Genomic DNA, 24,394 nt, shown 5'->3' on the forward strand with positions numbered 1-24,394 from the left:
GGGGCAGGACCCTGGTGGGCAGGAGGGGGGGGCGGTGGGGCCGCCTGCCATGGGAAGAGGCGTGGGATGACGTGGGCTGAGGCGCTGCGCCGTGACGTCACGGCCGGGCCGTGGCGTCACTCCCCCGCCCCCCCCCCCCCCCGCAGCGCTCCTGCCGCCTTCGCGCCGCCTGTTTTGGCGTCTCCGGGCCGCCGTCGCCTTCTGCCGCTTGGGGCACGTGACCGCGGCCGGTCCCGCCCACGTGACGCTGGGGCGGGTCTCGCGAGAGGCGGTGGCGACGCGGCGGGAGCGGGATCGGGCCTGCGCCGGGGCCCGGAGCGGAGCGGAGCCGCCGGTCGCGGCCGGGGTGAGGCCGAGGCGGCGGCGGCGGCGGTGGTGGGCCCTCCCTGGGGGTGGGAGCGGCCGGGGCCACCCCTGACCCGCCCCCTGGGGCTGGGGCAGGGGCTCGGCGGGTCCCGGTAGGGCCGTTCCCGAGCGTGGGGGTTGTGCTTCTCTGTTCGCCCTTCCTGCCCCGGGACACTCCGGTATCGCCCCCCGCGTCCCCCCGGAAGGCCCCCAACCCCCTTCTGTCCCCCCCAGACACCCCCCCACCTCCTCTCAGGTTCTCCCGGGAGACCCCTAGGCCCTCCTCAGGACACCCCCAGACCCCCCTACCTGCCCTCCCAGGTCCTCGCGGGACACCCCCAGACCCCACTGCCTTCACCCCAGGTCCTCCCAGGACACCCCCAGACCCCCCCACCTGCCCCCTCAGGCGTTCCCAGGACACCCCCACTTCCCCAGACCCCCCTGCCTGTCCCCCCCCCAGCATACCCCCATCTCCGTGCCCCAGATCCCCCAGCGCCGCCATGTCGGACAGCGACGACAGCAACTTCTCGGAAGACGAGAGCGAGCGCAGCAGCGAGGCTGAGGAGGCCGAGGAGAACGAGGTGAGGCTGAAGGCTGCAGCAGGGGCAGGGAGGGCACGTGTGGGTGCTCTCCCTCACCCCCCCAAACTCCCCCAGGCCGAGGAGGAGCGTGCCAGCGCGGCTGGCAGTGAGAAGGAGGAGGCTGAGGAGGAGGAGGAGGAAGAAGAGGAAGAGTACGATGAGGAGGAAGAAGAGGAAGATGACGACCGACCGGCCAAAAAGCCACGCCATGGCGGCTTCATCCTGGATGAGGCCGGTGAGCTGGGGGGCTGTGGGGGAGTTGCGGGACCACCACCGCCCTCCCAGCCCCGCTCACTACCCTGACCCATCCCCCCAGACGTGGACGACGAGTACGAGGACGAGGACCAGTGGGAGGACGGGGCTGAGGACATCCTGGAGAAAGGTGAGCAGCATCCCCACACCGCTTTGGGGCCCCCCAGGGCTTTGGGGGCCCCCCCAGGTCCCTTCCCTGCCCTGGATGCCCAAGGAAGAGGATGGAAGTGCAGCTCATTGGGGACCAACCTGTGCCCTCTGGCTCTTTCCCCCACCCAGCCCCTTTCCCCCCCCCCCAAGACCCATCACTGGGGGGCGGGAGGACTGGCACGTCTCCCCTGCCTCCCGCTGTCTGTCTCTCCCTCCCTCCCTGTGTCTGTCTGCTCAGCACATCTCATCCACGCTCGCCTGGGGTTTTTCTTTTGCTTCCCCCCATTTCCCCCCCTTTTCCCCCCCGTGCCACTGTCTGAATTTTGATTCCTTCCCCTTTGTTCCCCCCTCACCCGCGGGTGGTTTTGCTGCTATTATTTGCTCCATTCTCCACCGCCACTCCTTCCTCCTGAGCAGAAGAGATCGAAGGTAAGCCCAAATCACCCCGCCGTCCCCCCCATCTCCCCTCGGGGTCCCCTCCCCACCCTCAGGGCCGAGCAAGCCCAGCCTACCCCCTCGCACCATCCCCCAGGGGCGAGATCCCGACCTTCCTCTTCCTCGCAGCTTCCAACATCGATAACGTGGTGCTGGATGAGGATCGCTCTGGCGCTCGGCGGCTGCAGAATCTCTGGAGGTGATGGCGGCTCCGTCCGCGTGTCCGTCTGTCTGGCAGGGCGGCGGGGGCTGCGCTGACACCTCCTTCCCTCCCCAGGGACCAGCGCGAGGAGGAGCTCGGCGAGTATTACATGAAGAAATACGCTAAGTCCTCGGTGGGAGAGACGTGAGTCCCTGTCCCCATCCCCAGTGCAACAGGCAGCGCCCCCCGCTCTCCCCGCACCCCTCCTTTCATTATTTTTTATATAATTTTCCCTTTTTGTAGTGTTTATGGTGGCTCTGACGAGCTGTCAGATGACATCACGCAGCAGCAGCTACTGCCTGGAGTCAAGTGAGTCTCACGGAGGTTGGGGGGAAACCTGTGTAGTTTTGGGAGGAAAAAGGAGCAAATCGGGACGAGCCGCCCCATAACGGTGTTCCCCTCTCTGTTCCCGTGCAGGGACCCCAACCTCTGGACTGTGAAGTGCAAGGTGGGTGCTGGGGGATGCAGCGGGGCTCGGCGCAACAGAGGGAGTCCACGTTCCCACCCCTAAAACATCCTTTTTGCCCCCAGATCGGCGAGGAGCGTGCCACAGCCATCGCCCTCATGCGGAAGTTCATTGCTTACCAGTTCACCGACACAGTGAGGCCACGGGGCAGCTGGGCTGCGGCCGGAGGGGGAGGTGACAGTGCTGTGGTGTCCCCAACGCGTCCCCAACGCATCCCCTCGTCCTCCAGCCCCTGCAGATCAAGTCAGTGGTGGCCCCCGAGCACGTCAAGGGTTACATCTACGTGGAGGCCTACAAGCAGACACACGTCAAGCAGGCGATCGAGGGAGTGGGTAACCTGCGCATGGGCTACTGGAACCAGCAGATGGTCCCCATCAAAGAGATGACCGACGTCCTCAAGGTGGTGAAGGAGGTCACCAACCTCAAGCCCAAATCTTGGGTGCGCCTCAAAAGGGGGATCTACAAGGATGACATCGCCCAGGTGAGGAGGGGAAGAGGACAGGGACGCTGTGGAGCGGGGGACACCCGGCTCAGCTTGCCTTTGTGCCCCCCAGGTGGATTACGTGGAGCCCAGCCAGAACCAGATTTCCCTCAAGATGATCCCCCGCATTGACTTCGACCGGATCAAAGCCCGCATGAGCCTGGTAAGCGGAGCTGCGCCGCGCTGGTGCCGGCACTGCTACCACGCTGCTGCCCTTCGCTCACCTCCTGCTGCCCCCTGCCCCGCAGAAAGACTGGTTTGCCAAGAGAAAGAAGTTCAAGCGACCCCCGCAGCGGCTTTTTGACGCTGAGAAGATCCGGTAGGCGACCTTCACTGTGCCAGGGGACGTCAGACGTGGCCCCAAAAGCCCCCCCCCAGGGGAGCTGCCCTCCTCGAGGGAGGGCTTTCATCCCCGCGGGGGCCTCTTGCCCATCGAGGGGGTGATTTGGGTTTTGTCCCAGGTCCCTGGGAGGTGACGTGGCATCCGACGGGGACTTTCTCATCTTCGAAGGCAACCGCTACAGCCGCAAGGGATTCCTCTTCAAGAGCTTTGCCATGTCAGCCGTGGTGAGCACCGCTGCCGTGCTGGGGTTGAACCCCAAACCCACTGGTTTTCCCCCCAAAACCATCTCCTTTATAATACCAAGGGCCGTTGGGAGGTTGGTGGTTCCTCAGAGGGGATGGCGCCGCCAATCTGGGTGCGTTTTGGGGTGGAACAGGGCGTTTTGGCCACCGGCTCTGCTCTTGACAGATAACGGAGGGCGTGAAGCCCACCTTGTCGGAGCTGGAGAAGTTTGAGGACCAGCCCGAAGGCATCGACCTGGAGGTGGTGACAGAGAGCACAGGTAAGCGGGTGCCGCCCCCGCCCCCCTGCTGTCCCCTCTGCGGCGCCAGCCCCTCACCATCCCCACCATCCCAGGGAAGGAACGAGAGCACAACTTCCAGCCCGGCGACAACGTGGAGGTGTGCGAGGGTGAGCTGATCAACCTGCAGGGCAAAATCCTCAGTGTCGATGGCAACAAGATCACCATCATGCCCAAACACGAGGACTTGAAGGTCAGGGAGTCCCCAGAGAGCGACACCGGGTGCCTCCTGGGGCTGCTGCAGCCACCCTGGACCCCGCCAGCCCCTTCTCCCCAATCCCACTGCGTTCTCTTCCCCTCCACCGCAGGACATGCTGGAGTTCCCGGCTCAGGAGCTGCGGAAGTATTTCAAGATGGGTGACCACGTCAAGGTGATCGCGGGGCGTTTCGAGGGCGACACGGGCCTGATCGTGAGGGTGGAGGAAAACTTTGTCATCCTTTTCTCTGACCTGACCATGCACGAGGTATTTGGAGGGTGAAAAGTCCTGCTCAGTACCCAAATTGTGCTGGTTTTGGGGGGGGAAAAAAGAGGGAAAATGTCTGTTTCATGTTTCTTGCCACCAGCTCAAGGTTCTGCCGCGGGACCTGCAGCTCTGCTCGGAGACAGCATCTGGTGTGGATGTGGGGGGGCAGCATGAGTGGGGTGAGCTGGTGCAGCTGGACCCCCAAACTGTGGGTGTCATCGTCCGTCTGGAGCGGGAGACCTTCCAGGTGAGTCCCAGCTCCCTGGGGATTCCCGGAGGAGCCGTGTCCCCTGCTCGGGTGGGGGTTCCACACTCATCCCCGTGCCCAAGCCCTGTCCCCTGCCCTGGCGGGGTCCCCGTTTTTGGCCGCCCTCCTCCCAGCCTCTTGCTGTCCCCACAGGTGCTGAACATGTACGGGAAGGTGGTGACGGTGCGGCACCAGGCTGTCACCAGGAAGAAGGACAACCGCTTCGCTGTCGCCCTTGATTCGGAGCAGAACAATATCCACGTCAAGGACATCGTCAAAGTCATAGACGGACCTCACTCGGTAGGGGCTTACAGGGTTTGGGGGTGTCCTGGGGGTGTGACAGACCCTCCTGGTGCTTTGGGGGCCCCCAGGGGTTGTCTGGGTCTGTTCCTGCTTCAGGGACTGCCCCAGGGGTGAGCTGGGTCCCTCCTGGCACCTTGGGGGGGGGTCAGTGGTGTATTGTGGTCCCTCCTGGCACCCCCCTGCATCCCTCCCAGCACCGAGGGGACACTGGATCCCTCCCAGCACCCCTCTGGGTCCTTCACATTGCTGAGGGGAGGACCTAGTCACCTCTCTGGGGCTTGCCCCTGCCTTTTTACCGGGGCTTAACCCCCCCCGTTTTACTGGGGCAGGGACGTGAGGGGGAGATCCGGCACCTCTTCCGGGGCTTTGCCTTCCTGCACTGCAAGAAGCTGGTGGAGAACGGCGGCATGTTCGTCTGCAAGACCCGGCACCTCGTCCTGGCGGGTGGCTCCAAGGTGGGGACACACCTGGGGACAGCTGGGGGGGCTGCAGCCCCCCAGTTTTGCCGCTGCCCCCCCCTCCAGGTACCATTTTCTCTTATAGCCACGGGACGTCACCAATTTCACCATGGGTGGCTTCGCACCCACGAGTCCCCGTATCAGCAGCCCAATGCACCCCAGTGGGGCTGGTGAGTGTTGGGTGTCCCCAAGGCTGGGGGGTTGTCACCAGGAGCCCCCCTGAACTCCGTCTTGGTCCCGCAGGCCAGCGTGGTGGTTTTGGTGGCGGCGGCATGAGCCGTGGCCGCGGGCGGCGGGATAACGACCTCATCGGGCAGACGGTGCGCATCTCCCAGGGACCCTACAAAGGTGGGCGCCTTCTGGTGGGGGGCGGGGTGCCCATTTGTCCCCCCACCAAGTAGGGGACGGGGCCTTGGGGGTGCCCGGACCCCTACCCTGAGGCCCCATCCTGTCCCGCAGGCTACATTGGGGTGGTGAAGGACGCGACAGAGTCGACAGCCCGCGTGGAGCTGCACTCCACCTGCCAGACGATCTCGGTGGACCGCCAGCGCCTGACCACCGTGTGAGTGGGGGAGACGGGGACACCGGGGCCAGGGTGGCCCTCTGAGATGCCCCGATGGGTCAGGGTGGTCCTCAGAATTTGTGGCACTTGGGCCAGAACCTCTCTTGGGGCAGGTGACAACCGCAGACACGAGCAGGGCTCTTTCAGGGGGGTCCCCACCCTGGTACGGTGTCCCCATCCCCTGACACCCATGTGTCCCCGCAGGGGCTCACGGCGCCCGGGCGGGATGACATCGGCCTACGGGCGCACCCCCATGTATGGCTCCCAGACCCCCATGTACGGCTCCGGCTCCCGCACCCCCATGTACGGCTCGCAGACCCCCCTGCACGACGGTGAGTGGCGCGGGAGTCAATGGGGTAGGGAGGGCACGGGGATTAGGGGGACCCTGGGGGTGGACCAGGATGAGGTGGGACCTTGGGGGACACCGGAGTAGATCGCCAGGGACACCGGGGTGATCTTTTGCAGGTAGTGGGGCTGGGGACATGGAGAAGGGGGTCTCGGGGTGGGGGGGGACACGAGGTGGGACTGACGGAGCTGCTGTGGGACCCTTGCAGGCAGCCGCACGCCGCACTACGGCTCGCAGACGCCGCTGCATGACGGCAGCCGCACACCTGCCCAGAGCGGCGCCTGGGACCCCAACAACCCCAACACGCCCTCCAGGTGGGTACAGTGGGGGTCTCCCCCACTGGGACACCCCGTTTTGGGGTCCGTAGCCACTAGGATGGCCCCACTGTGACAATGACGCTCATCTGTCCCCTATAGGGCCGACGAGGACTTCGAGTACGGCTTTGATGACGAGCCCACGCCCTCGCCGCAGGGCTACGGGGGCACCCCCAACCCGCAGACCCCCGGCTACCCTGACCCCTCATCCCCCCAGGTCAACCAGCCCTACAACCCGCAGACCCCCGGCACGCCGGCCATGTGAGTGCTCCTTCTGCCCCACGGCAGGTCCCAGGGGACCCCAAACTGCAGCCCTGGGGGGAAACTGCTCCTGCGGGACCCCAAACCATTGCCCTGGAGGGGAAAGCTGCACTCCTAGGGGACCCCAGACCACAGACCTGGGGGGTAACTGTGCTCCTGGGAGACGCCAACCATGGTACTGGGGGGAAGCCATGGCCCCTGAATCAGTGTCCCAGGGTGAAACCGCAGCCCCAGAGGACCCTGAACTACACCCCTGGGGGGGAAACTGCTCCTGGGGGACCCCAAACCACAGCCCTGGGTGGGAACTGTCCCCCTAGGGTGCAGTGTTGGCCCTGGAGCACCCCAAATCCTCAAACCTCATCCCTCCACCACCTCTCCTTTCCCTCCCTCCAGGTACAACACAGACCAGTTCTCGCCCTATGCCGTCCCCTCGCCGCAGGGCTCCTACCAGCCCAGCCCCAGCCCCCAGAGCTACCACCAGGTCGCCCCCAGCCCCGTGGGCTACCAGAACACCCACTCGCCGGCCAGCTACCACCCCACGCCATCTCCGATGGCCTACCAGGTACCCCCAGCATGTCTACACCTCCCCTAAACCTCCTCATAGTCCCCATTTAACTCCCTCTATACCCCCTACAAACCCCCTCTATACCCCCTACCCTGCCCTCATAGCCCCCTACAAATCCCAGCCCTGCCATATAGCCCCCCTATAACCCCAAAATGCCCTCATAGTCCCCCTATGCTCCCCTTGTAGCCCCGTTACAACCCCCAACTCTGAAATACAGGCCCCCTACACCCCCTGTAGTTCCCCTACAGCCCACAACCCACCGTGTAGCTCTCCTACACCCTGTTATAGTCCTCTGTAACCCCAAAACCCCTCATAACCCCACTACAATCCCCTCGTAGCCCCCTGTAGCCCCCCTAGAACTCCAGAACCCTCTCATAGTCCCCCTACAACCTCCAAACCCTCTCATAGTTGCCCTATAATCCCCTTGTAGCCTCCCTCCAACCCCGCCATGTAGCCCTCCTACACCCCTTTATAGCCCCTATAACACCCCAAACCCCACTCATAGCCCCCCTACTCCCCCAAAGCTGCCTCCTCTCTCTTCACCCAGGCCAGCCCCAGCCCCAGCCCCGTGGGCTACAGCCCCATGACCCCCGGGGCCCCCTCCCCGGGGGGGTACAACCCCCACACTCCTGGATCGGGGATCGAGCAGAGCTCCAGCGACTGGGTGACCACCGACATCCAGGTGAAGGTCCGTGACACCTACCTGGACAGTCAGGCAGTGGGACAGACCGGGGTCATCCGCAGCGTCACGGTGAGACCCCAGAGGGGTTTGGGGGGCAGTTTGGGGGACGGGGGGCTACACAGGGGGTGATGCTGACCCCCCAGTTTTGTCCCTGTAGGGTGGGATGTGCTCAGTCTACCTGAAGGACAGTGAGAAGGTGGTGAGCATCTCCAGCGAGCACCTGGAGCCTGTCACCCCCACCAAGAGCAACAAGGTAGGGGCTCCCCCAGGCCCTGCCCCCCCACCTCTGGGCCCCTCCAGACCACCCAGCGCTCCCCCTGTGTTCCCCCCCACGCTCCCCCTGTGTTCCCCCCCACGCTCCCCCTGTCCTACCACCACCCAATGGTCCCTTGTGGACCTTCTAGATCCCCTCTGGTGCCACACCAGCCCCTCGGGGACCACCCGCAGCCCCTCTAGGACCCACCACCACCTCAAGGCCCCCTTTGTCCCCCCATCCCGGCACTAATGGCCCCCCCACAGGTAAAGGTGATCCTGGGGGAGGACCGCGAAGCCACCGGCATCCTGCTCAGCATCGACGGGGAGGACGGCATCGTCCGCATGGATTTGGAGGAGCAGCTCAAGATCCTAAACCTCCGCTTCCTGGGCAAACTGCTGGAGGCCTGAGGGGGACCCCCTCTGCGCCCCCCTGCTGCCCCCCATTTTCTTTGTGTCCCCCCCATTTTCTAACCCCTCCCTCCCCCCCCTTCTCTGCACTGCTGGTTGTAATGAGGTTTAGGTGTCAAATAAACACCTGTGAGTGCGGCACGCTCTCTTCTGTGCTCCCCTTGGCATGGGGGGGCCCATGGGGCTGGTGGGGTGGAACTGGGGGTCCCCCTGCCCCATAGAACTGGGGGGGGGGGGTGTGGAATCGGGGGCCTGTGCTCCGTGGACCTGGGGCAAACGGGGTCAGAGCGGCCCCCCGTGCGGGGGCGGGAGGGAGGTGAAGCGGGGCCCTGAGGCCGTTGGACCGAGACCCCCGTGGGGGCGAGGTTTGCACCTGGACCCCTCCCCCGGGGCCGGGGCTGGGCGGGGGGCCTCAGCTCCGGCCGCGCACGTGTTCCGCCCCCTTCGCCCCACCTCCTCTTCTCATTGGCTGTCCCTCTGCCGGCCGCGCCTCCCCACTGCCATTGGCCAATATCCGTGCCGCCATTGGTCGTCGGCCCTCACGCCCCGCCCCTCACGTCTTGCCTCCTCCCCCTACCCTCTCCCCGCCGTCTCTCATTGGCTGCCGGCGCGGGAAGGGGATTGGCGGCGGCGGTCGCGCCTGCGCCGTGTGGCGCGCGGTGCGGGAAGATGGCGGCGGCGGCGGCTCGGGCCGTGGCGGCCTGCGGGGTCCGCGCCGCCCTGGGGGCCCGTCGGGCCCGCACCGCGCTCGGCCGAGCCGCCAGCGGCACTGCCGGCACCGCCGGCGCCGTCGGCACGGAGGCCGTGCTGCGGGAGCGGCTGCGGCGGCACCAGGTGGGCTGAGCCCAGCGGCAGGGCCGGGCCCGGGCATGGGCCTGGGCTTGAGGGGCGGTGAGAGCCCCGCGGGGCGGAGGGATGCGGGGGTTCCACGGGTGTCCCGGTGGTCCCCGAGGGTCTGTGACTGTTGTTGGGTGTTCCCAGGGCTCCCCGGGTGTCCCGGGCCATCCTCGGCCACCACTAGGGTTCCATGGGGATCCCTGGGGGTCCCTCGGTATCCCCAAGGGTCTGTGGGGGTTCCTGGCCATTGTCAGACATCCCTGGGGGTTCCCAAGGGTCCTTGGCTCTCCCTGAGTGTCCTTGGCCATTCTCGGACATCCCCAGGTGTCACTCAGTGTCCCTTGTGCTTCCCGGCTGTCCTTGGAAATCCCTAGGGTTCCGTGGGAGTCTCCAGGGGTCCCTGGTGGTTCTACCCATCCTCGGACATTCGTGGGGGTCCCCAGGTGTCCGTGGGACTCGCTGCGTGTCCCTGCCTCTCTCTGGAGCTCTCTGGGTGCCCCTGGCCATCCTCAAACATCCCTAGGGGTTCCCCAAGGGTCCCTGGGGCTCCCCAGGTGCCTCTGGCTGTCCATAGAACTCTCTGGATGTCCCCGGTCACCCTCACACAACCCTGGAGCTCCCCAAGCATCCTTAAAGGTCCTAGGAGGCTCCTTGGCTGTTGTTGACTGTCCCTAGGGCTCCCTAGATGTCCCTGACTGTCCTCAGACCTTCCCAGCTGTCCTCAGGTATCCCTGGCTGGCCGGGGGACCCCCCCAGCCATCCCCAGGGCTCACCCTTGTACCCAGGACTCACACAGAGACCCCCACCCCATGTCCCCACAGGCAGCAGAGGGACCCCTGGGACACACCCCCAGCCCGGAGGAGGAGGAGGAGGAAGAGCGGCGTCGGCGGGAGCGGATGGCGACCGCCCGGCGGGTAGCCCTGCGCCTGGCAGGGCTGCTGGGCGCTGGCACCAGTGTGGTGATCGTCTACATCTTCGGTGGGTCCCTGGCATCCCCCGCGCATCCCCCCTGCCCCCAGTGCCGCTGTGGCCCCTCCTCACCTCCACTCTCTCCCACCCGCAGGCAGCAACGCGGTGGACGAGCACGGCGCCAAGGTGAGGGGCACCCAGCGGCTGTTTCCCCCACCTTTTTTAGGTGGGGGGGCTGCACTGATGTCCCCTCCCTGCCTTTTGGGGACATCTGGGGATATCATGCATGCTTAGCACCCTCTCCCTCCCTTCCCCATGCAACCCTGTCTGTGCCCTTTTGCCGGTATTTTCCCTTTTTTTGGGGGTGCTTGCCTCGGGGTCCCATGTCCCCGAGGGGGCTGACCTGTCCCCAAAGGGAGTGCTGTGTCCCCAGAGGGACAGTCTTTGTCACACCCGGGGGAGACATTTTTCTCACCCAAACCCCCTTTTTTGGAGAATTTGAGAGGTGTTGAAGGGGACTTTGATGCGTGGCAGGGCTCCCCGGGGAGGGAGAAGTGCGAATTGCCCTGCTTGTCTCCGGCACCCAGCAGGGGGGACACGGGGACATCAAACGGTGGCGGGTGGGGGGGAGCACAGAGCAGGTGATAACGGCAGCAGCGGGGTGACAAGGACATCAGTCAGCGGAAGGAAACCACACAGAAACGGCGTCACCTACCTGCAAATTGTCCCTGTCACCTGGCGTGTTCTTTCCCTGTCCGGTGTCGCCACGGCCCCTCTGTTGTCACCGTGTCCTTCTTGCTGTCCCCATCGTAACCCTCCGCCTCCCTCTTCTCCCCGCAGATCCCTGATGAGTTCGATAGCGGTGAGTGACGTCCCCAGACGCCCCCGGGGGGGTGATGGCCGCCGCAGGGGAGGGGACATGTCGTGTCCTTGGGGCCATTTGACACTGTGGTGTTGTGGCCAGAGGCTTTTATGATGTTTTTAACACCCTGTTGTTACCCAAAAGGGGCGCTTTTTTGGCATTTTGGTCATTGTCCTGGTGGGGGGGTGGTGGTGGGGAACTGTCACCTGCCTTGGGGACAGCAGGGACCCTGGGTGACCCTCACCCGTGCTGGTCTTGGCTCCACAGACCCCGTGGTCATCCAGCAGCTCCGCAGGACCTACAAGTATTTCAAGGACTACAGGCAGGTGTGTGGGGACCTGTTTTGGGGCAGTTCCCCCCCATTTTGGGGGGGCTTCATCTGATCGGGGGTGGCTGTCCCTTTCCTGAGAGCTTTACTGTCATGGGGAGCTTTGTCCCTATTTTGGGGATCTTTTGGGCACATTTTACATCCTCATCTCCTCTTGGAGGACTGTGTCCCAGTGCTGGGGAGTCACATTCCTGTTTTGGGGTCCCCTGTCGCCAATCTGGGGTCCTTGTCCCCATCTTGGGGTCTTTGTCATGAGGCAGGGGCTCCCGTCCCAGTTTTGGGGGGTCTTTGACACCATTTGCCAGGTGCTTCGTCCTCACACCCCAGCCCTTGCCCCTGCGCTGGTGCGGGGACCCTGTCCCCGTTTGGGGACCTTTGTCTCCACGCTGCTGGCTCGTCCCCATGCTTGGGGGGCTCCATCCGTCCCCCTGACCCCCCCAGATGATCATCGAGCCCACCAGCCCCAAGCTGCTGCCGGACCCCCTGCGCGAACCCTACTACCAGCCCCCCTACACCCTCGTCATCGAGCTCACCGACGTCCTGCTGCACCCCGAGTGGTCGGTGAGTGTCCCCCGAACCTCCCCGTGCCCCCCGCAAGCTGCCACCCCCCCCGCCCCGTGACATCTCCCTGTCCCCCCCCCAAAACCAGCTCGTCACTGGCTGGCGCTTCAAGAAGCGCCCGGGCATCGAGAGCCTCCTCCAGCAGCTCGCACCCCTCTACGAGATTGTCGTCTTCACCTCCGAAACCGGCATGGTGAGTGTGAAGCCGGGGGGACACGGCCACCGTGGGGGGTGACAGGGCCACCCAGGGGTGCCCCCCACCCCCTCACCCCGCCCCGTTCCGCTTCCCCAGACTGCCTTCCCCCTCATCGACAGCGTGGACCCCCACGGCTTCGTCTCCTACCGCCTCTTCCGGGACGCGACCCGCTACATGGACGGGCACCACGTCAAGGTAGGGGGGCCAGGGAGGGCAGGGGAGGGGGGTGGGCACTTTGGTGACCCTCCTGCCCGCTTCCAGCCCCTCTCTGTCCCGCCCTGTCCCCCTCCCAGGACATCTCCTGCCTCAACAGAGATCCGGCGAAGGTGGTGGTGGTGGATTGCCGGAGAGAAGCCTTTTGCCTGCAGCCCTACAACGGGCTGGCGCTGCCCCGCTGGGACGGCAGCTCTGACGACCGCGCGCTCTACGACCTCACCGCTTTCCTCAAAAGTGGGTAAAGGCGCCCCCAGGCACCCCCGCCTCGTCTCCCGACCCCCCCCCCGACCCCCTCCCCGACCCATCTCGCCCTGCAGCCATCGCCCTCAGCGGGGTGGAGGACGTCCGGACCGTGCTGGAGAATTACGCGCTGGAGGAGGATCCGCTGGCGGCTTTTAAACGCCGCCGGTCGCAGCTGGAGGAGGTGGGGACGTGCCGCGGGGGGGGAACACACGATGCGGGGAGGGGGTGGCAGCGCTCAGTTGCCCGTTAACGGCTGTTTTTCACCCCGAATCGGCGCAGGAGGAGCAGCAGCGCATGGCCGAGCTGGCACAGGGCAAGAAGCCGACGGGGCTCTTCCTGGGCGCCCTGGCGGGCCGCCTCTGGCCGCGCTCCAAGCAGCAGTGATGTCAGCGGGACGGTGCCATGATGTCAGCGGGACCTCGGCGTGATGTCAGCGGCGCAAGGCGGGGCGGGGGGGACACGGTGACACCCCATTTGCCGGCGCCGTGGGAGCAGGGAGTGATGTGTCACCCGGACCTGGACGATGCAGTCGGAGGCACCGGCGGCCCCGTGGCGGGGGGCTGGGCGTGGCCCCGGTTTTGGGGGGGGTCTCAGCCCCGGCAGGGGTGAATAAAGGGTGACGTGGAGCTGCGGGTGCACTGTGCTGCTTGGGGGGGCACTGGGTGGACCCCCTCTCTGGTGCTGCGTTGGATCCAGGCCCTTTTCTGGGGGGAGCCGACCCCATAGGGGCAGGTTGTGGGGCCGGAGCTGAGCCCCTCGAGGGGGGTATGGGGCCGGGTCCCATCCCCTTTTGGGGGTGTGGTCTGCGAGCAGGGGCGTGGCCTGTGAAGAGTGGGCGTGGTGGGGCCCTTAGAAAGGGTTTTGGGGGTGGTGGGCTCAGACCCCGCTGAGCCCCGGGACCAGCCAGGAGCCCTGGCCCAGATCCGGCCCCCCCGCACAGTGCCGGCCATGGCTGCGCTGCTGCTGGCCGCCCTCCTCGCCCTCCTCTGCCCCCCGCCGGTGAGCCTCGCCCTGGGCAGGGGGCCAGGGGGGTCTTTGGGGGCTGGGGGGAGACCCTTGGTGATTTTTTTAGGGGGGTCCCTGGGAGGATCAGGGAGATCTTGGAGTGCTTTGGATGTCCCTTTGTGGTTCTCGGCGGGGGGGGTGGGGTGGTAGTTCCAGGGGGCGTATTTAGAATATTGGGGCAGGGGCTTGGGGGCTCTTGGGGGGCTGTCTGTAGTGCTGGGAGGGGCTCCGGGGTATTTGGGGTGTTCCTGGGTAGTTGACGGGTCCGTGGGGCAGGTTTGGGATGCTGAGGGGGTCCTAAGGGGCCAATTTGGGGTGCTGGGGGGTGGCTCTTAGGGTTTGAGGGGTCCTATGGGGGTTCCAGGGGATTTGGGTTGCTGAAGCCCACCCGCAGGTGCAGCTGGCTGGGGTGCTGGAGCTGCGGGTGCTGTCGGCGCGGGGGGGCCCAGGGGGGCCGTGTGGGGGTCCCCCCTCCTGTCGCCTCGTCTTTCGCCTCTGCCTGCGGCCCCCTGGAGGGGTTGGCTGCAGCCTGGGGGTTGCCCACAGCCCGCCTGGCCCCCCTCCAACCCCAGGGGCACCCCGCATCCTCCGCCTGCCCTTCGCCTTCCCCTGGCCGGTGAGGATGTGCCCCCCCCCAAGTCTGATCCCCCACATTGGTCCCAGGACCCCCAAGGGACCAGGACTAACACCCCCCTGATTTTTGCCACCCTCCGTGGCCCCCCCCCAGGGTATTGTCTCCCTTGTCATTGAGTCATGGCGGCTGGAGGAGGCCAAAGGCTCTGGGGGTGAGTGGGAGTGACCTGGGGGCCCATGGGGTTTGGGGGAGCAAATGGGGGTCCCAGGGGCAAATAGGGGCCCTGGGTATTCGGTGAGGGAGGGAATGGAGGTCCTGTAGGGGGTGGGTGAGGGCTAAGGGGGGGTCAGATGAGAGCCTGGAGCATTGGGGTGGCAAACGGGGATCCCAGGGGGTAAATGGGGGACAAATAGGGGTCTGGGGGGGAAGTTGAGAGGTAGGGGGGCCAAATGGTGGCCAGTGGGGTTTTGTGGGGGCAAACCGGGGTTTGGGAGGCAAAGGGGAGCCTGGATATTTGGGAGGGTGAGTGGGAATCCATGGATGGGGGCGATAGTTGGGGGGGAGGCGGAGAGGGAGGGTTAGAGGGGCAGAGGAGTAGTTTGGGGGACCCGGGGGTGGGCTGTGGGTGCTGATGGGTGCCCCAGGGCCCCAGGACCGCCTCTTGGGGCGCACAGTGGCCCGGCAGCACCTCTCCCCGGGGGGTCCCTGGCGGGGGGGTGCCGGGGGAGGCCTGCGCTTCGGCACCCGCCTGCGCTGCCGTCCCCCTGCCCGTGGCCCCCGCTGCACCCCCCGCTGCCTGCCCTGCGCCCATCGCTGCCCCCCCGCCACCGCCTGCCACCCCACCCGCCGCTGCTGGCCCCCCTGCTGCACCCGCCGTGAGTGCCCCAGCCCCTGGGGGGACCCCAGCACCCTTCCCTGCCAGTGCTCCCCATCTTGGGGGGCCTCCAGCACCCCTGGCATGCCCCGGGGGTGTCCCCTGGGTTTTGGGGTGCTCCTTACACCCCACTGTCTCCCTGCAGCTGGATGCCGGGAAGCCTGTGGCCCCCCCAGTGCAGATGGTAGTGCCGACGGCAGCACCTGTACCAGCGGGGGTCCCTGCACGGTGAGCGAGACCCCCACCCCGTGCACCAGCACCCCTCATGTCACCCCAGGAGGCCCCCTGAGACACACCCCCCCCCCAGGGTCATCCAGGCACCCCCACGTCCACACTGGGGTGGTCTGGTGCACCCCATCCCCACTGTCCCAGTAACGGTGCTGCCCACGCAGGGGCACGGGAGCGACTCCCCTGGGCCGGGCTGCGACAGCCCCAGCCCGGGCCGGCCACCGGCGGCACCCGCCGCGGTGCTGGAAGCCCCGGCAGCACCAGGAGCCCCGGCAGCACCGGCGGTGGCCCCGGCAGCACCGGCGGTGGCCCTGGAAGCACCAGCAGCGGCACCGGCAGCACCCGTGGGAGCCCTGGAAGCACCCGTGGTGGTACCAGTAGCACCAGCCCCTGAAGCACTGGTGCCAGCAGCGGCGCCGGTGCCGTCGGCGTCGCTCCCGGCAGCGGGGCGGTTGGCGATACCAGAGCCTCTCCCGGAGGTGCCGCCATCCCCGTGCGCCCTCGGTCCCTGCTTCAACGGCGGCGCCTGCGCCCCCGCCCCGGCTCCCGGCACCGGCTACACGTGCCGCTGCCCCCCCGGCTTCCGCGGCTCCAACTGCGAGCGCCGTGCTGACCGCTGCGCCGACCACCGCTGCCTGCACGGTGAGCGCCCCCCACGCCCCCGCCCGCCGTGCCCCCCGCGGCGTGGCTCGGCATCGCTGACCCCCGGCCCCCTCCCGGCGCAGGCGGCCAGTGCCGGGACTTGGGGCGCGGTGCCATTTGCAAATGCCGACCGGGATTTTCGGGGCGCCGGTGCGAACGCAACGCCGACGACTGTACCCCCAACCCCTGTGCCAACGGCGGCACCTGCCAGGACGGCGCCAACACCTTCACCTGCTCCTGCACCCTCGGTTACGCCGGGGTCGATTGCCGGCGCCGCGCCGACGCCTGCGCCTCGGGCCCCTGCCTCAACGGTGCCACCTGCTACACCCACTTCTCCGGCCACGTCTGCGCCTGCCCCCCCGGATTTATGGGGTCCCGCTGCGAGGAGGAGGTCGGGGGTCCCCCGCCGGCCCCCCAGCGCCGGCCCCCCGCGCCCCTTGCCCTCGCCTGCGCCCTGCCGCTCGCCCTGCTGGGCCCCGGTGTGGGGCTGGCGCTGGCGGCGCGGCGGCGGCGGCGGCTGCCGGGGGAGAGGTGAGGCCTGGGGGAGGGTTGGAGGAAGCGGGGAGCACGTACCCCCATTTTGGGGGTCTCACACCCCCATTTTTGGGTTTCGCACCCCCGTGTCGGGGGGTCTCACGGGCCTTTTCAGCAGCAGCCGTGGGCCGGAGACTGGGGGTGCCCCTGGCATGAGCCCCCCGGGGAGGGAGCGGCGGCCCCCACGCGCCTCTGCTACCCGGGTGAGCCCCCACGAGACCCCCCCCCCGCACCCCCTGTTTCTCTCCCCCTGCCCTTTAACCCCCCCATTTCTCTTCTCTCCCCCCTCCCCCCAGGTGTGACCCGGCGGCGACGGACCCACCCGGGACCCCCGACGCAAGTCTGGGGCCCTGCAGTGGTTTGGGGACCCCTCCCAAGGGGGGGCGGGGAGTGGGTGTGCCATAAAGCTCTTTGAGACGTCTGTCTGTGCTACCGCATCACCGGAGTCCGGCCCTGGGACCCGCGGGGCGGAACACGAGTGGGGACACCCCACTCGGGATCGGGGAGGGTGACACACTGTTCCAGATTGGGGTGGTGACACGGGGTGCGGACCACCCACTCGGGACACGGGGTGGGCGACACGGGTGGGGACCCAGCACTCCGGATTCGGGGGTGGGGGTGGTGGGTGTGACACGCCCGTGGGGTTGACACTGCCCGGTCGTGGGGACGACACCGCCCCGTCGTGGGGACCGTTCCCCCGGGTCCCCTTAGCTCCGCCCGCTCCAGGGCTCGGCGCTCGACTCGCCGCCCTTGGCTCTCGGCGGTCGATTGCTTCCCCGCTACACAGCTATACCCGCCCTCTGCCGGCACGGTCACGCCCCGATGGCGTGATGGGCAGCGCGCCTGGCCAATCGGAAGCGAGAGGCGGGGCGGTGGGGGTTGGCCGCCCAATAGGAGGGCGGAACGGACCGAAGCGGGGACTAGAGGGGTGGGGCCGCGTCGGAGCCGGCGGCGTGTGGCAGCGGCGGGAGCCATGAAGTGAGCGGAGAGGGGCGGGGGGATCCCGGGGGAGCCCCGGGAGGGGCGGGGGGCAGCCGCGGGGGCACCGAGATCCCGGTGGATCCTGGGGGGTGCTGAGCCCACGGGAGGGCCGAGATCCCAGTGGATCTCGGGCGTGCCAGGCCCACGGGAAGTACATGATCCCGATGGATCCCGGGGGTACCGGGCCCACGGGAGGGCTGGGGTCCCTGGCGATCCCTAGCAGTCTTGGCTATGGAGTGGGTCCCTGCCAGGTCAACGGTGGAGAGCTGATACCGGCCGGAGCCACCTCAGTACCGTGACCCCCACACACCAGATCCCGCTGCCCATCACACACCAGATCCCAGCTGCCGTCACAGCCCTGCCAAGAGGGGGGACGGCACGGGTGGGCTGGGGCACCCCAATCCCAGAGCGAAGCGGGAGCAGCCGGGCGCCGAGCTCCCTGCTGGGGTGGGATCTGGCGGGATCACTTGCAGGAATGCTCTGTCTGGCCCCTCCACAGGCTGAACATCGATGGCCTCCTGGTCTACTTCCCCTATGACTACATCTACCCTGAGCAGTTCTCCTACATGCTGGAGCTCAAGAGGACCTTGGATGCCAAGGTACAGTGGGATCTGGTGGTCTCCAGCGGGCTGGGATCCACCCACACCTGGGGATGCCCCCACTGGGGTGACACTGCTGCTCTCGTCAGGGCCACGGCGTGCTGGAGATGCCCTCTGGGACTGGGAAGACAGTGTCGCTGCTGTCACTCATCGTTGCCTATCAGCGGGTGAGTGCTGGTGCTCAGTCCCAGCGGATCCCAGCAGATCCCAGCCCTGCAGATCCTAGCATCGCCTCTCTCCCCAGGCCCGGCCGCTGGATGTCACCAAACTCATCTACTGCTCTCGCACAGTGCCGGAGATCGAGAAGGTGGGATGAGGAGCTGGGGGAGAGGTGGTGGGGACAGATCCCAGAGGGGATCCCGAGGGATCTGTCTGAGTGTCACTGCCGCAGGTGATCGAGGAGCTGCGGAAGCTGATGGATTTCTACGAGAAGGAGCTGGGGGAGAAGGTGCCGTTCCTGGGGCTGGCGCTGAGCTCCAGGAAGAACCTCTGCATCCACCCCGAGGTGAGCAGGGGACCGGGTGGGATCCACTGGGGGGGGGGGGGGGGAGGGGGAGTGATCCTGGGGGACACGGTGACAGCAGGGTGACCACGGGGGTGCAGGTGTCCTCGCTGCGCTTCGGGAAGGAGGTGGACAGCCGGTGCCTGAGCCTGACGGCCTCCTACGTGCGGGCGCAGCACCAGCGCGACGGATCCCTGCCCACCTGCCGCTTCTTCGAGGTGACGGATCCCCCCCGATCCCCTGACAGGCACCCCGGGGTCCCCCTGCCCCAACAGGCACCCAAGGGTGTCCCACCTTCCCCTGCTCAGGGGGCCTCAATGGCACCTGGGTAGCCCCCAGTGCCCCCCATTCCCTAACTGGATCCCCAGCCCCCTGGGGTCCCCCCCATCCACCCCCTAGGGTGCCCCCCAGCCACAACCTACCTCTGCCCCACACCCATCTCCCCCGTCCCCAATCCCCTGCCCCGCCCAGCACCCCCCACCTCAGAGCATCTCCCCCCACTCCCAATTGCCCCCCCACCCCCTGGGGTCTCCCCAGTGACCTCCAGCCCCCCTCGGACCCCCCAGGAGTTCGACACCCATGGGCGCGAGGTGCCCATCCCCTACGGCATCTACAACCTGGACGACCTGAAGGCCCACGGCCGCCAGAAGGGCTGGTGCCCCTATTTCCTCGCCCGCTACTCGGTATGAGGGGGACACACGGGGCCAGGATCGGCTCTGGGGAGGCTCATCTGTCCCCAGATGTCCCTGAGATGTCCCCATCCCCCCACCCCGGGCAGATCCTCCACGCCAACATCGTCGTCTACAGCTACCACTACCTGCTGGATCCCAAAATCGCCGACCTGGTCTCCAAGGAGCTGGCCAAGAAGTCAGTCGTGGTCTTTGACGAGGCCCACAACATTGGTCAGCGCCCCCCTCCCAACCCCGAGCCCACCTTTGGGTGTCACCCACTGTCCCCTGAGTTACCCGGGGCGGGGGGGGGTGACACCGTCCCACCCCATCCCCTCAGACAACGTCTGCATCGACTCCATGGGGGTGAACATCACGCGCCGGACGCTGGACCGCTGCCAGGCCAACGTGGCCACGCTCCAGGCCACCATCCAAAAGTGAGCACGTGTGTCCGTCCCCTCCCCCACCCCGCATCCCCCCCATTGTCCCCATCGTCGTGTCACCTTCCCCCTTCCCGCGGCCCCCCCCGCGCCCCCCCACTCTGCCGCAGGATCAAGGAGACGGACGCGCGGCGGCTGGCGGAGGAGTACCGGCGCCTGGTGGAGGGGCTGCGGGAGGCCAGCACGGCGCGGGAGACCGACCTCTACCTCGCTAATCCCGTCCTGCCGGACGAGATCTTGCAGGGTGCGTGCGGGGGCGTCCCTCTTTTGGGGTGCCCCCCAGCCCCCTCCCCCCCCGCCCCTTTCCATGCTGGATGAGCACAGGGTTCTCTGAGACCCCTTTTGGGGAGGCCCCAGCCCCACACCGGCCTCCGGTGCTCCCTGATCTCTGCTCCGGCTGAGGACCCTCCTGGCTGTGGGGCCCTCCCCCCAGCCCTTGGCATCCCTTTGCGGTGCCCCCAGCCCCACACCAGGCTGTAGTACCCCCCAACCTCCCCTCCGGCCGAGTGCAGGCACCCTGGTGTCCCTGACCCGCTTCTTGGGTGGGTGGGGGTCCCATCTGCGCCCCACCCCGGTGTGTCCCCCCCGCTGCAGAGGCGGTTCCTGGCAGCATCCGGACGGCCGAGCATTTCGTGGGGTTCCTGAAGCGGTTCGTGGCCTACCTGCGGGCGCGGGTGCGGGGCCCGCGGGTGGTGCAGGAGAGCCCCCCCGCCTTCCTCAAGGACCTCTATGAGAAGGTCTGCATCGAGCGCAAGCCCCTGAGGTGAGTCTGGGGGGGGTCGTCATCGTCGTGCCCCCAGGAGGAGTCCACCCCCAAGGAGACGTGGCCCTTGGGGTGCCACATCCCCACCCCAGGCGGCCTGTGACACCCCCAGGGGGTTGCTTCCCCCCTCCCAGCATGCTGTGTCCCCTCCCCAGGGTCCTCTCCCCCCACCCAGGCTGGCGTCTCCCCTCCCTGGGGTGACCGTGCCCCCTCCAAAGGTGGCATTTCCCCTCCTCGGGGTGACACAACTCCCCTGGGATGGCACATCCCCCATCCAGGGTGACGTGTGCCCCCCGAGGATGACATGTGTCCCCCCGCCATGGGTGATGCCCCCCCCCAGGTTCTGCGCGGAGCGGCTGCGCTCGCTGCTGCGGACGCTGGAGATAGTGGACATGGCTGACTTCTCCGCCATCACCCTCGTCGCCAACTTCGCCACCCTTGTCAGCACCTACGCCAAGGGTCAGCCGGACACCCGGGTCCCCTGGGGCGAGGCGGGGGCGGGCCGTCCCCGAGCACCCCCTTGGCGGGGGGAGGGTCTGTGAGCCCCCCCGGTGTGGGGACTGGCACCCATGGGTGGTGAGATGGTCCGTAAGCGCCCTTGGGGTGGGTGGATGAGCACCCTTGGGTGGGAGGGCACCCTGTGTCCTGCTTGGAGGGGTGCTGGGTGCTTCCCCCAGCCCCGGCTAGCACTGAGGGTGTCCCCCATATCCCCCCACCCAGGTTTCACCATCATCATCGAGCCCTTTGATGACAGGACCCCCACCATCTCCAACCCCATCCTGCACTTCAGGTGTTGGGACAGGGGGGGACATGGGGGGGACATGGGGGCATATCAGCAGGGGGGACAGGGACACTGGGGGGGCGGACAGGGATGCTGGGGTGATGGGGGGGGCAATGGCGGTGTCACCCTGGGTGTGTGTACGTCCCCCGCAGCTGCATGGACGCCTCCATCGCCATCAAACCCGTCTTTGAGCGCTTCCAGTCAGTCATCATCACGTCGGGGGTGAGTCCCCGTGTCCCCCCATGTCCCCTGTGTTCCCCATGTCCCCTGGATGCCCCGTGTCCCTAGAGTCCCCCCCTCCCCATGTCCCCCAGTGTCCCCCCACCACATCCCCTCCAGGGCCCATTGGGTTCACTCCATCCCCGTGTCCCTTCTGTCCCCCGCCAGACTCTCTCCCCGCTGGACATTTACCCCAAAATCCTGGATTTCCGCCCCGTCACCATGGCGACCTTCACCATGACACTGGCCCGGACCTGCCTGTGCCCCATGGTGAGTGGGGAGCGCTGGGGGGGCCCAGCATTGGATCGGGGCGGGGGGGAGTTGGGAACCCCCGTGTCACCAGCATCCCTGTCCCTCGCAGATTGTGGGTCGTGGCAATGACCAGGTGGCCATCAGCTCCAAGTTTGAGACACGCGAGGACATCGGTAGGGGATGGGGTTATGGGGCTAGGGGGGTCAGGGATGGGGAGAGGGGGATATAGGCCTGGGGGGGACCCAGGGATGGGGTTATGGGGCTTGGGGAGGGGGCCGGGGTGGGGTCATAGGGCTGGAGGGACCAGTCTTCAGACTAGGACTGGTGTAGGGGGACCCAGGGCAAGACAGAAATGGGGCCAGGGGGTGTCAAGCCAGGGAATACAGGGAGATTCGGGGTCCAGAGGGGACTTTGAGGGTCCGGGGACACCCCACGGTGACACCCCCCAACCCAGCCGTCATCCGCAACTACGGGAACCTGCTGCTGGAGCTGTCAGCCGTGGTCCCCGACGGCATCGTTGCCTTCTTCACCAGCTATCAGTACATGGAGAACATCGTGGCCTCCTGGTATGAGCAGGTGCGTCCCTGCCTGCCTCCCAGGGCATCCCCCGGTCCCCTGCGGTGTCCCCGTGGTGTCCCCTCAGGTTCCCTGACCCCCAGCCCCACCCCATGGCAGGGCATCCTGGAGAACATCCAGCGGAACAAGCTCATCTTCATTGAGACGCAGGACGGGGCCGAGACCAGCATGGCCCTGGAGAAGTACCAGGAGGTGGGTGGCAGCGCCCCGGGGTGTCGCCGCTGTGGGTGCCACCCCTCCTGGTGACACGGCGGCTGTTCGCAGGCCTGCGAGAACGGCCGGGGTGCCATCCTGCTCTCCGTGGCCCGCGGCAAAGTGTCGGAGGGCATTGATTTCGGTGAGGGCCAGCCCAGCGTGGAGCCACAGTGGCAGGGGGAGGTGGTGGCGGGTGCTGAAGCACCCTGAGCACCTCCCGATTCACATCCCCCCACCCACCCACCCAGTGCACCACTACGGCAGAGCCGTCGTCATGTTCGGGGTGCCCTACGTCTACACCCAGAGCCGCATCCTGAAGGTGAGCAGGGACCCCGGGGCACCCATGGGGACAGCGGGGCGCCCAGCGGGCAGAGCCAGGCACCCCATGGCACAGCCAGGCTCCCCGGTGACACCACGGGCACTTTGGGGAAGCAACGAGGTGCCCCAAGGCTATAGTGGGGCACGGCCAGGTGCCCTGGGGACACAGTGGGGGTCCGTGGGGTACGGTGGGCACTTGTGGAGCACAGCCGAGCGCCCTGGGGACACAGTGGAGCACCCATGGGGTGCCGCTGAGCACCCTGGGGCCACGTAGCACCCCACGGCTACAGCGCGACACCCCAGGGCTGCACTGGAGCTCCCTGGGGACCAGCAGGGTGCCCCACAGCCAGGACAGGACACCCGTGGGGCACCCAGCATGTCCGTGTGCCCCCCCCAGGCCCGGCTGGAATACCTCCGGGACCAGTTCCAGATCCGGGAGAACGATTTCCTCACCTTCGACGCCATGCGCCACGCCGCCCAGTGCGTCGGCCGGGCCCTGCGCGGCAAAACCGACTACGGCCTCATGGTCTTCGCTGACAAGGTGGGTACTGGGATGGGGCGGGGGGGATGGGTTTTGGGGGTGCTGTGGGGCACCCTCCCGCTTCCATTCCCCGTCTCCCCACCCCGCAGCGCTTCGCCCGGGCGGACAAGCGGGGGAAGCTGCCGCGGTGGATCCAGGAGCACATCACCGACGCCAACCTCAACCTGACGGTGGACGAGGCGGTGCAGGTGGCCAAGTTCTTCCTGCGCCAGATGGCTCAGCCCTTCCACCAGGTAAAGGGGCCCCCCTAGGAGCCCCCCTAGCACTGGGGGGGCTGGGCAGGGGCGGGACCCCTGGCTCACCCCCTCCTGGCGCAGGAGGACCAGCTGGGGCTGTCCCTGCTGACGCTGGAGCAGCTGCAGTCGGAGGAGGTTCTGCAGCGGATCGAGCAGATCGCTCAGCAGGTGTGAGCCAGCCGGGGGGGGGCAGGCACGGGGTGACCCCAACGTGTGCTTGGGGTGGCACCCCCAGCCCCCCCAGTGTGCTTGGAGCAGGACCCAGAGCCCAAGGTGGGACCTGGATCCCTCCGTGTGCTTGGGGTGGGACCTGGAGCCCCCCCAGCACGCTTGGAGCGGGACCTGGAGCCCTCTGTGTGCTCAAGGTGGGATCTAGAACCCCCACACCGTGCTCAGGGTGGCACCTGGAGCCCCCCCCCCATTCTTGGGGCAGGAACTAGATCCCCCTAATGTGCTTGGAGCAGGACCCAATCCCCCCTGACGTGCTCGAGCAAGGCGTGGATCCCCCCAACTCACTTGGAGGAGGACCTGGATCCCCCACTAGCGCCCACACCCTGTGGGGCCCCACTGGGTGCTGCCCCCGACCCCCAGCCGTGCAGGGACACTGTGATTCACCTTTTTTTTTGTACGACCCCCCCAATAAAGCAGGACACCCCCTGGCTCGGCCACTCCTA

The 24,394-nt window shown here is 67.2% G+C and overlaps 4 protein-coding genes across 5 annotated transcripts; all 4 read left to right on the top strand.

Moving 5' to 3' along the window:
- The first annotated feature begins 196 nt into the window (after positions 1–196).
- SUPT5H (SPT5 homolog, DSIF elongation factor subunit) lies at positions 197–8,781 on the top strand. Of its 2 annotated transcripts, XM_064437399.1 has the most exons (30): positions 197–346; positions 830–926; positions 1,002–1,161; positions 1,243–1,308; positions 1,746–1,757; positions 1,893–1,962; positions 2,041–2,109; positions 2,209–2,274; positions 2,383–2,413; positions 2,497–2,565; positions 2,661–2,912; positions 2,986–3,075; positions 3,161–3,231; positions 3,374–3,479; positions 3,664–3,757; positions 3,832–3,968; positions 4,084–4,239; positions 4,340–4,486; positions 4,640–4,786; positions 5,119–5,244; positions 5,333–5,417; positions 5,491–5,595; positions 5,707–5,809; positions 6,014–6,141; positions 6,364–6,469; positions 6,572–6,730; positions 7,124–7,292; positions 7,843–8,046; positions 8,135–8,230; positions 8,497–8,781. In XM_064437399.1, the coding sequence occupies exons 2-30, from the start codon at positions 846–848 to the stop codon at positions 8,638–8,640; spliced, it is 3,249 nt and encodes a 1,082-aa protein (XP_064293469.1). In that variant the 5' UTR covers positions 197–346; positions 830–845; the 3' UTR covers positions 8,641–8,781. The 2 variants fall into 2 exon arrangements, with proteins under 2 accessions (XP_064293469.1, XP_064293470.1); XM_064437400.1 differs by lacking the exon at positions 1,746–1,757.
- Positions 8,782–9,249: 468 nt separating this feature from the next.
- On the top strand, positions 9,250–13,418 carry TIMM50 (translocase of inner mitochondrial membrane 50). Its single transcript, XM_064437342.1, has 11 exons — positions 9,250–9,474; positions 10,299–10,455; positions 10,541–10,572; positions 11,227–11,248; positions 11,516–11,574; positions 12,018–12,137; positions 12,226–12,330; positions 12,430–12,528; positions 12,627–12,783; positions 12,867–12,973; positions 13,072–13,418. Exons 1-11 carry the CDS (start codon positions 9,310–9,312, stop codon positions 13,174–13,176), a joined length of 1,128 nt encoding a protein of 375 aa, XP_064293412.1. The 5' UTR covers positions 9,250–9,309; the 3' UTR covers positions 13,177–13,418.
- Positions 13,419–13,501: 83 nt separating this feature from the next.
- DLL3 (delta like canonical Notch ligand 3) lies at positions 13,502–17,247 on the top strand. The gene is made up of 9 exons (XM_064437341.1): positions 13,502–13,791; positions 14,192–14,413; positions 14,525–14,582; positions 15,016–15,246; positions 15,391–15,473; positions 15,638–16,115; positions 16,199–16,646; positions 16,768–16,852; positions 16,946–17,247. The coding sequence occupies exons 1-9, from the start codon at positions 13,741–13,743 to the stop codon at positions 16,949–16,951; spliced, it is 1,662 nt and encodes a 553-aa protein (XP_064293411.1). The 5' UTR covers positions 13,502–13,740; the 3' UTR covers positions 16,952–17,247.
- Positions 17,248–17,529: 282 nt separating this feature from the next.
- ERCC2 (ERCC excision repair 2, TFIIH core complex helicase subunit) lies at positions 17,530–24,394 on the top strand. Its single transcript, XM_064437340.1, has 23 exons — positions 17,530–17,627; positions 18,130–18,229; positions 18,319–18,396; positions 18,474–18,536; positions 18,621–18,734; positions 18,833–18,949; positions 19,298–19,414; positions 19,510–19,633; positions 19,740–19,836; positions 19,950–20,083; positions 20,434–20,602; positions 20,943–21,061; positions 21,323–21,392; positions 21,536–21,605; positions 21,771–21,872; positions 21,964–22,027; positions 22,309–22,430; positions 22,530–22,622; positions 22,695–22,767; positions 22,874–22,944; positions 23,341–23,484; positions 23,574–23,717; positions 23,802–24,394. Exons 1-23 carry the CDS (start codon positions 17,623–17,625, stop codon positions 23,892–23,894), a joined length of 2,283 nt encoding a protein of 760 aa, XP_064293410.1. The 5' UTR covers positions 17,530–17,622; the 3' UTR covers positions 23,895–24,394.

The sequence above is a fragment of the Phalacrocorax carbo genome, chromosome 31 (assembly GCF_963921805.1).
Source record: "Phalacrocorax carbo chromosome 31, bPhaCar2.1, whole genome shotgun sequence".
NCBI lineage: Eukaryota > Metazoa > Chordata > Aves > Suliformes > Phalacrocoracidae > Phalacrocorax > Phalacrocorax carbo.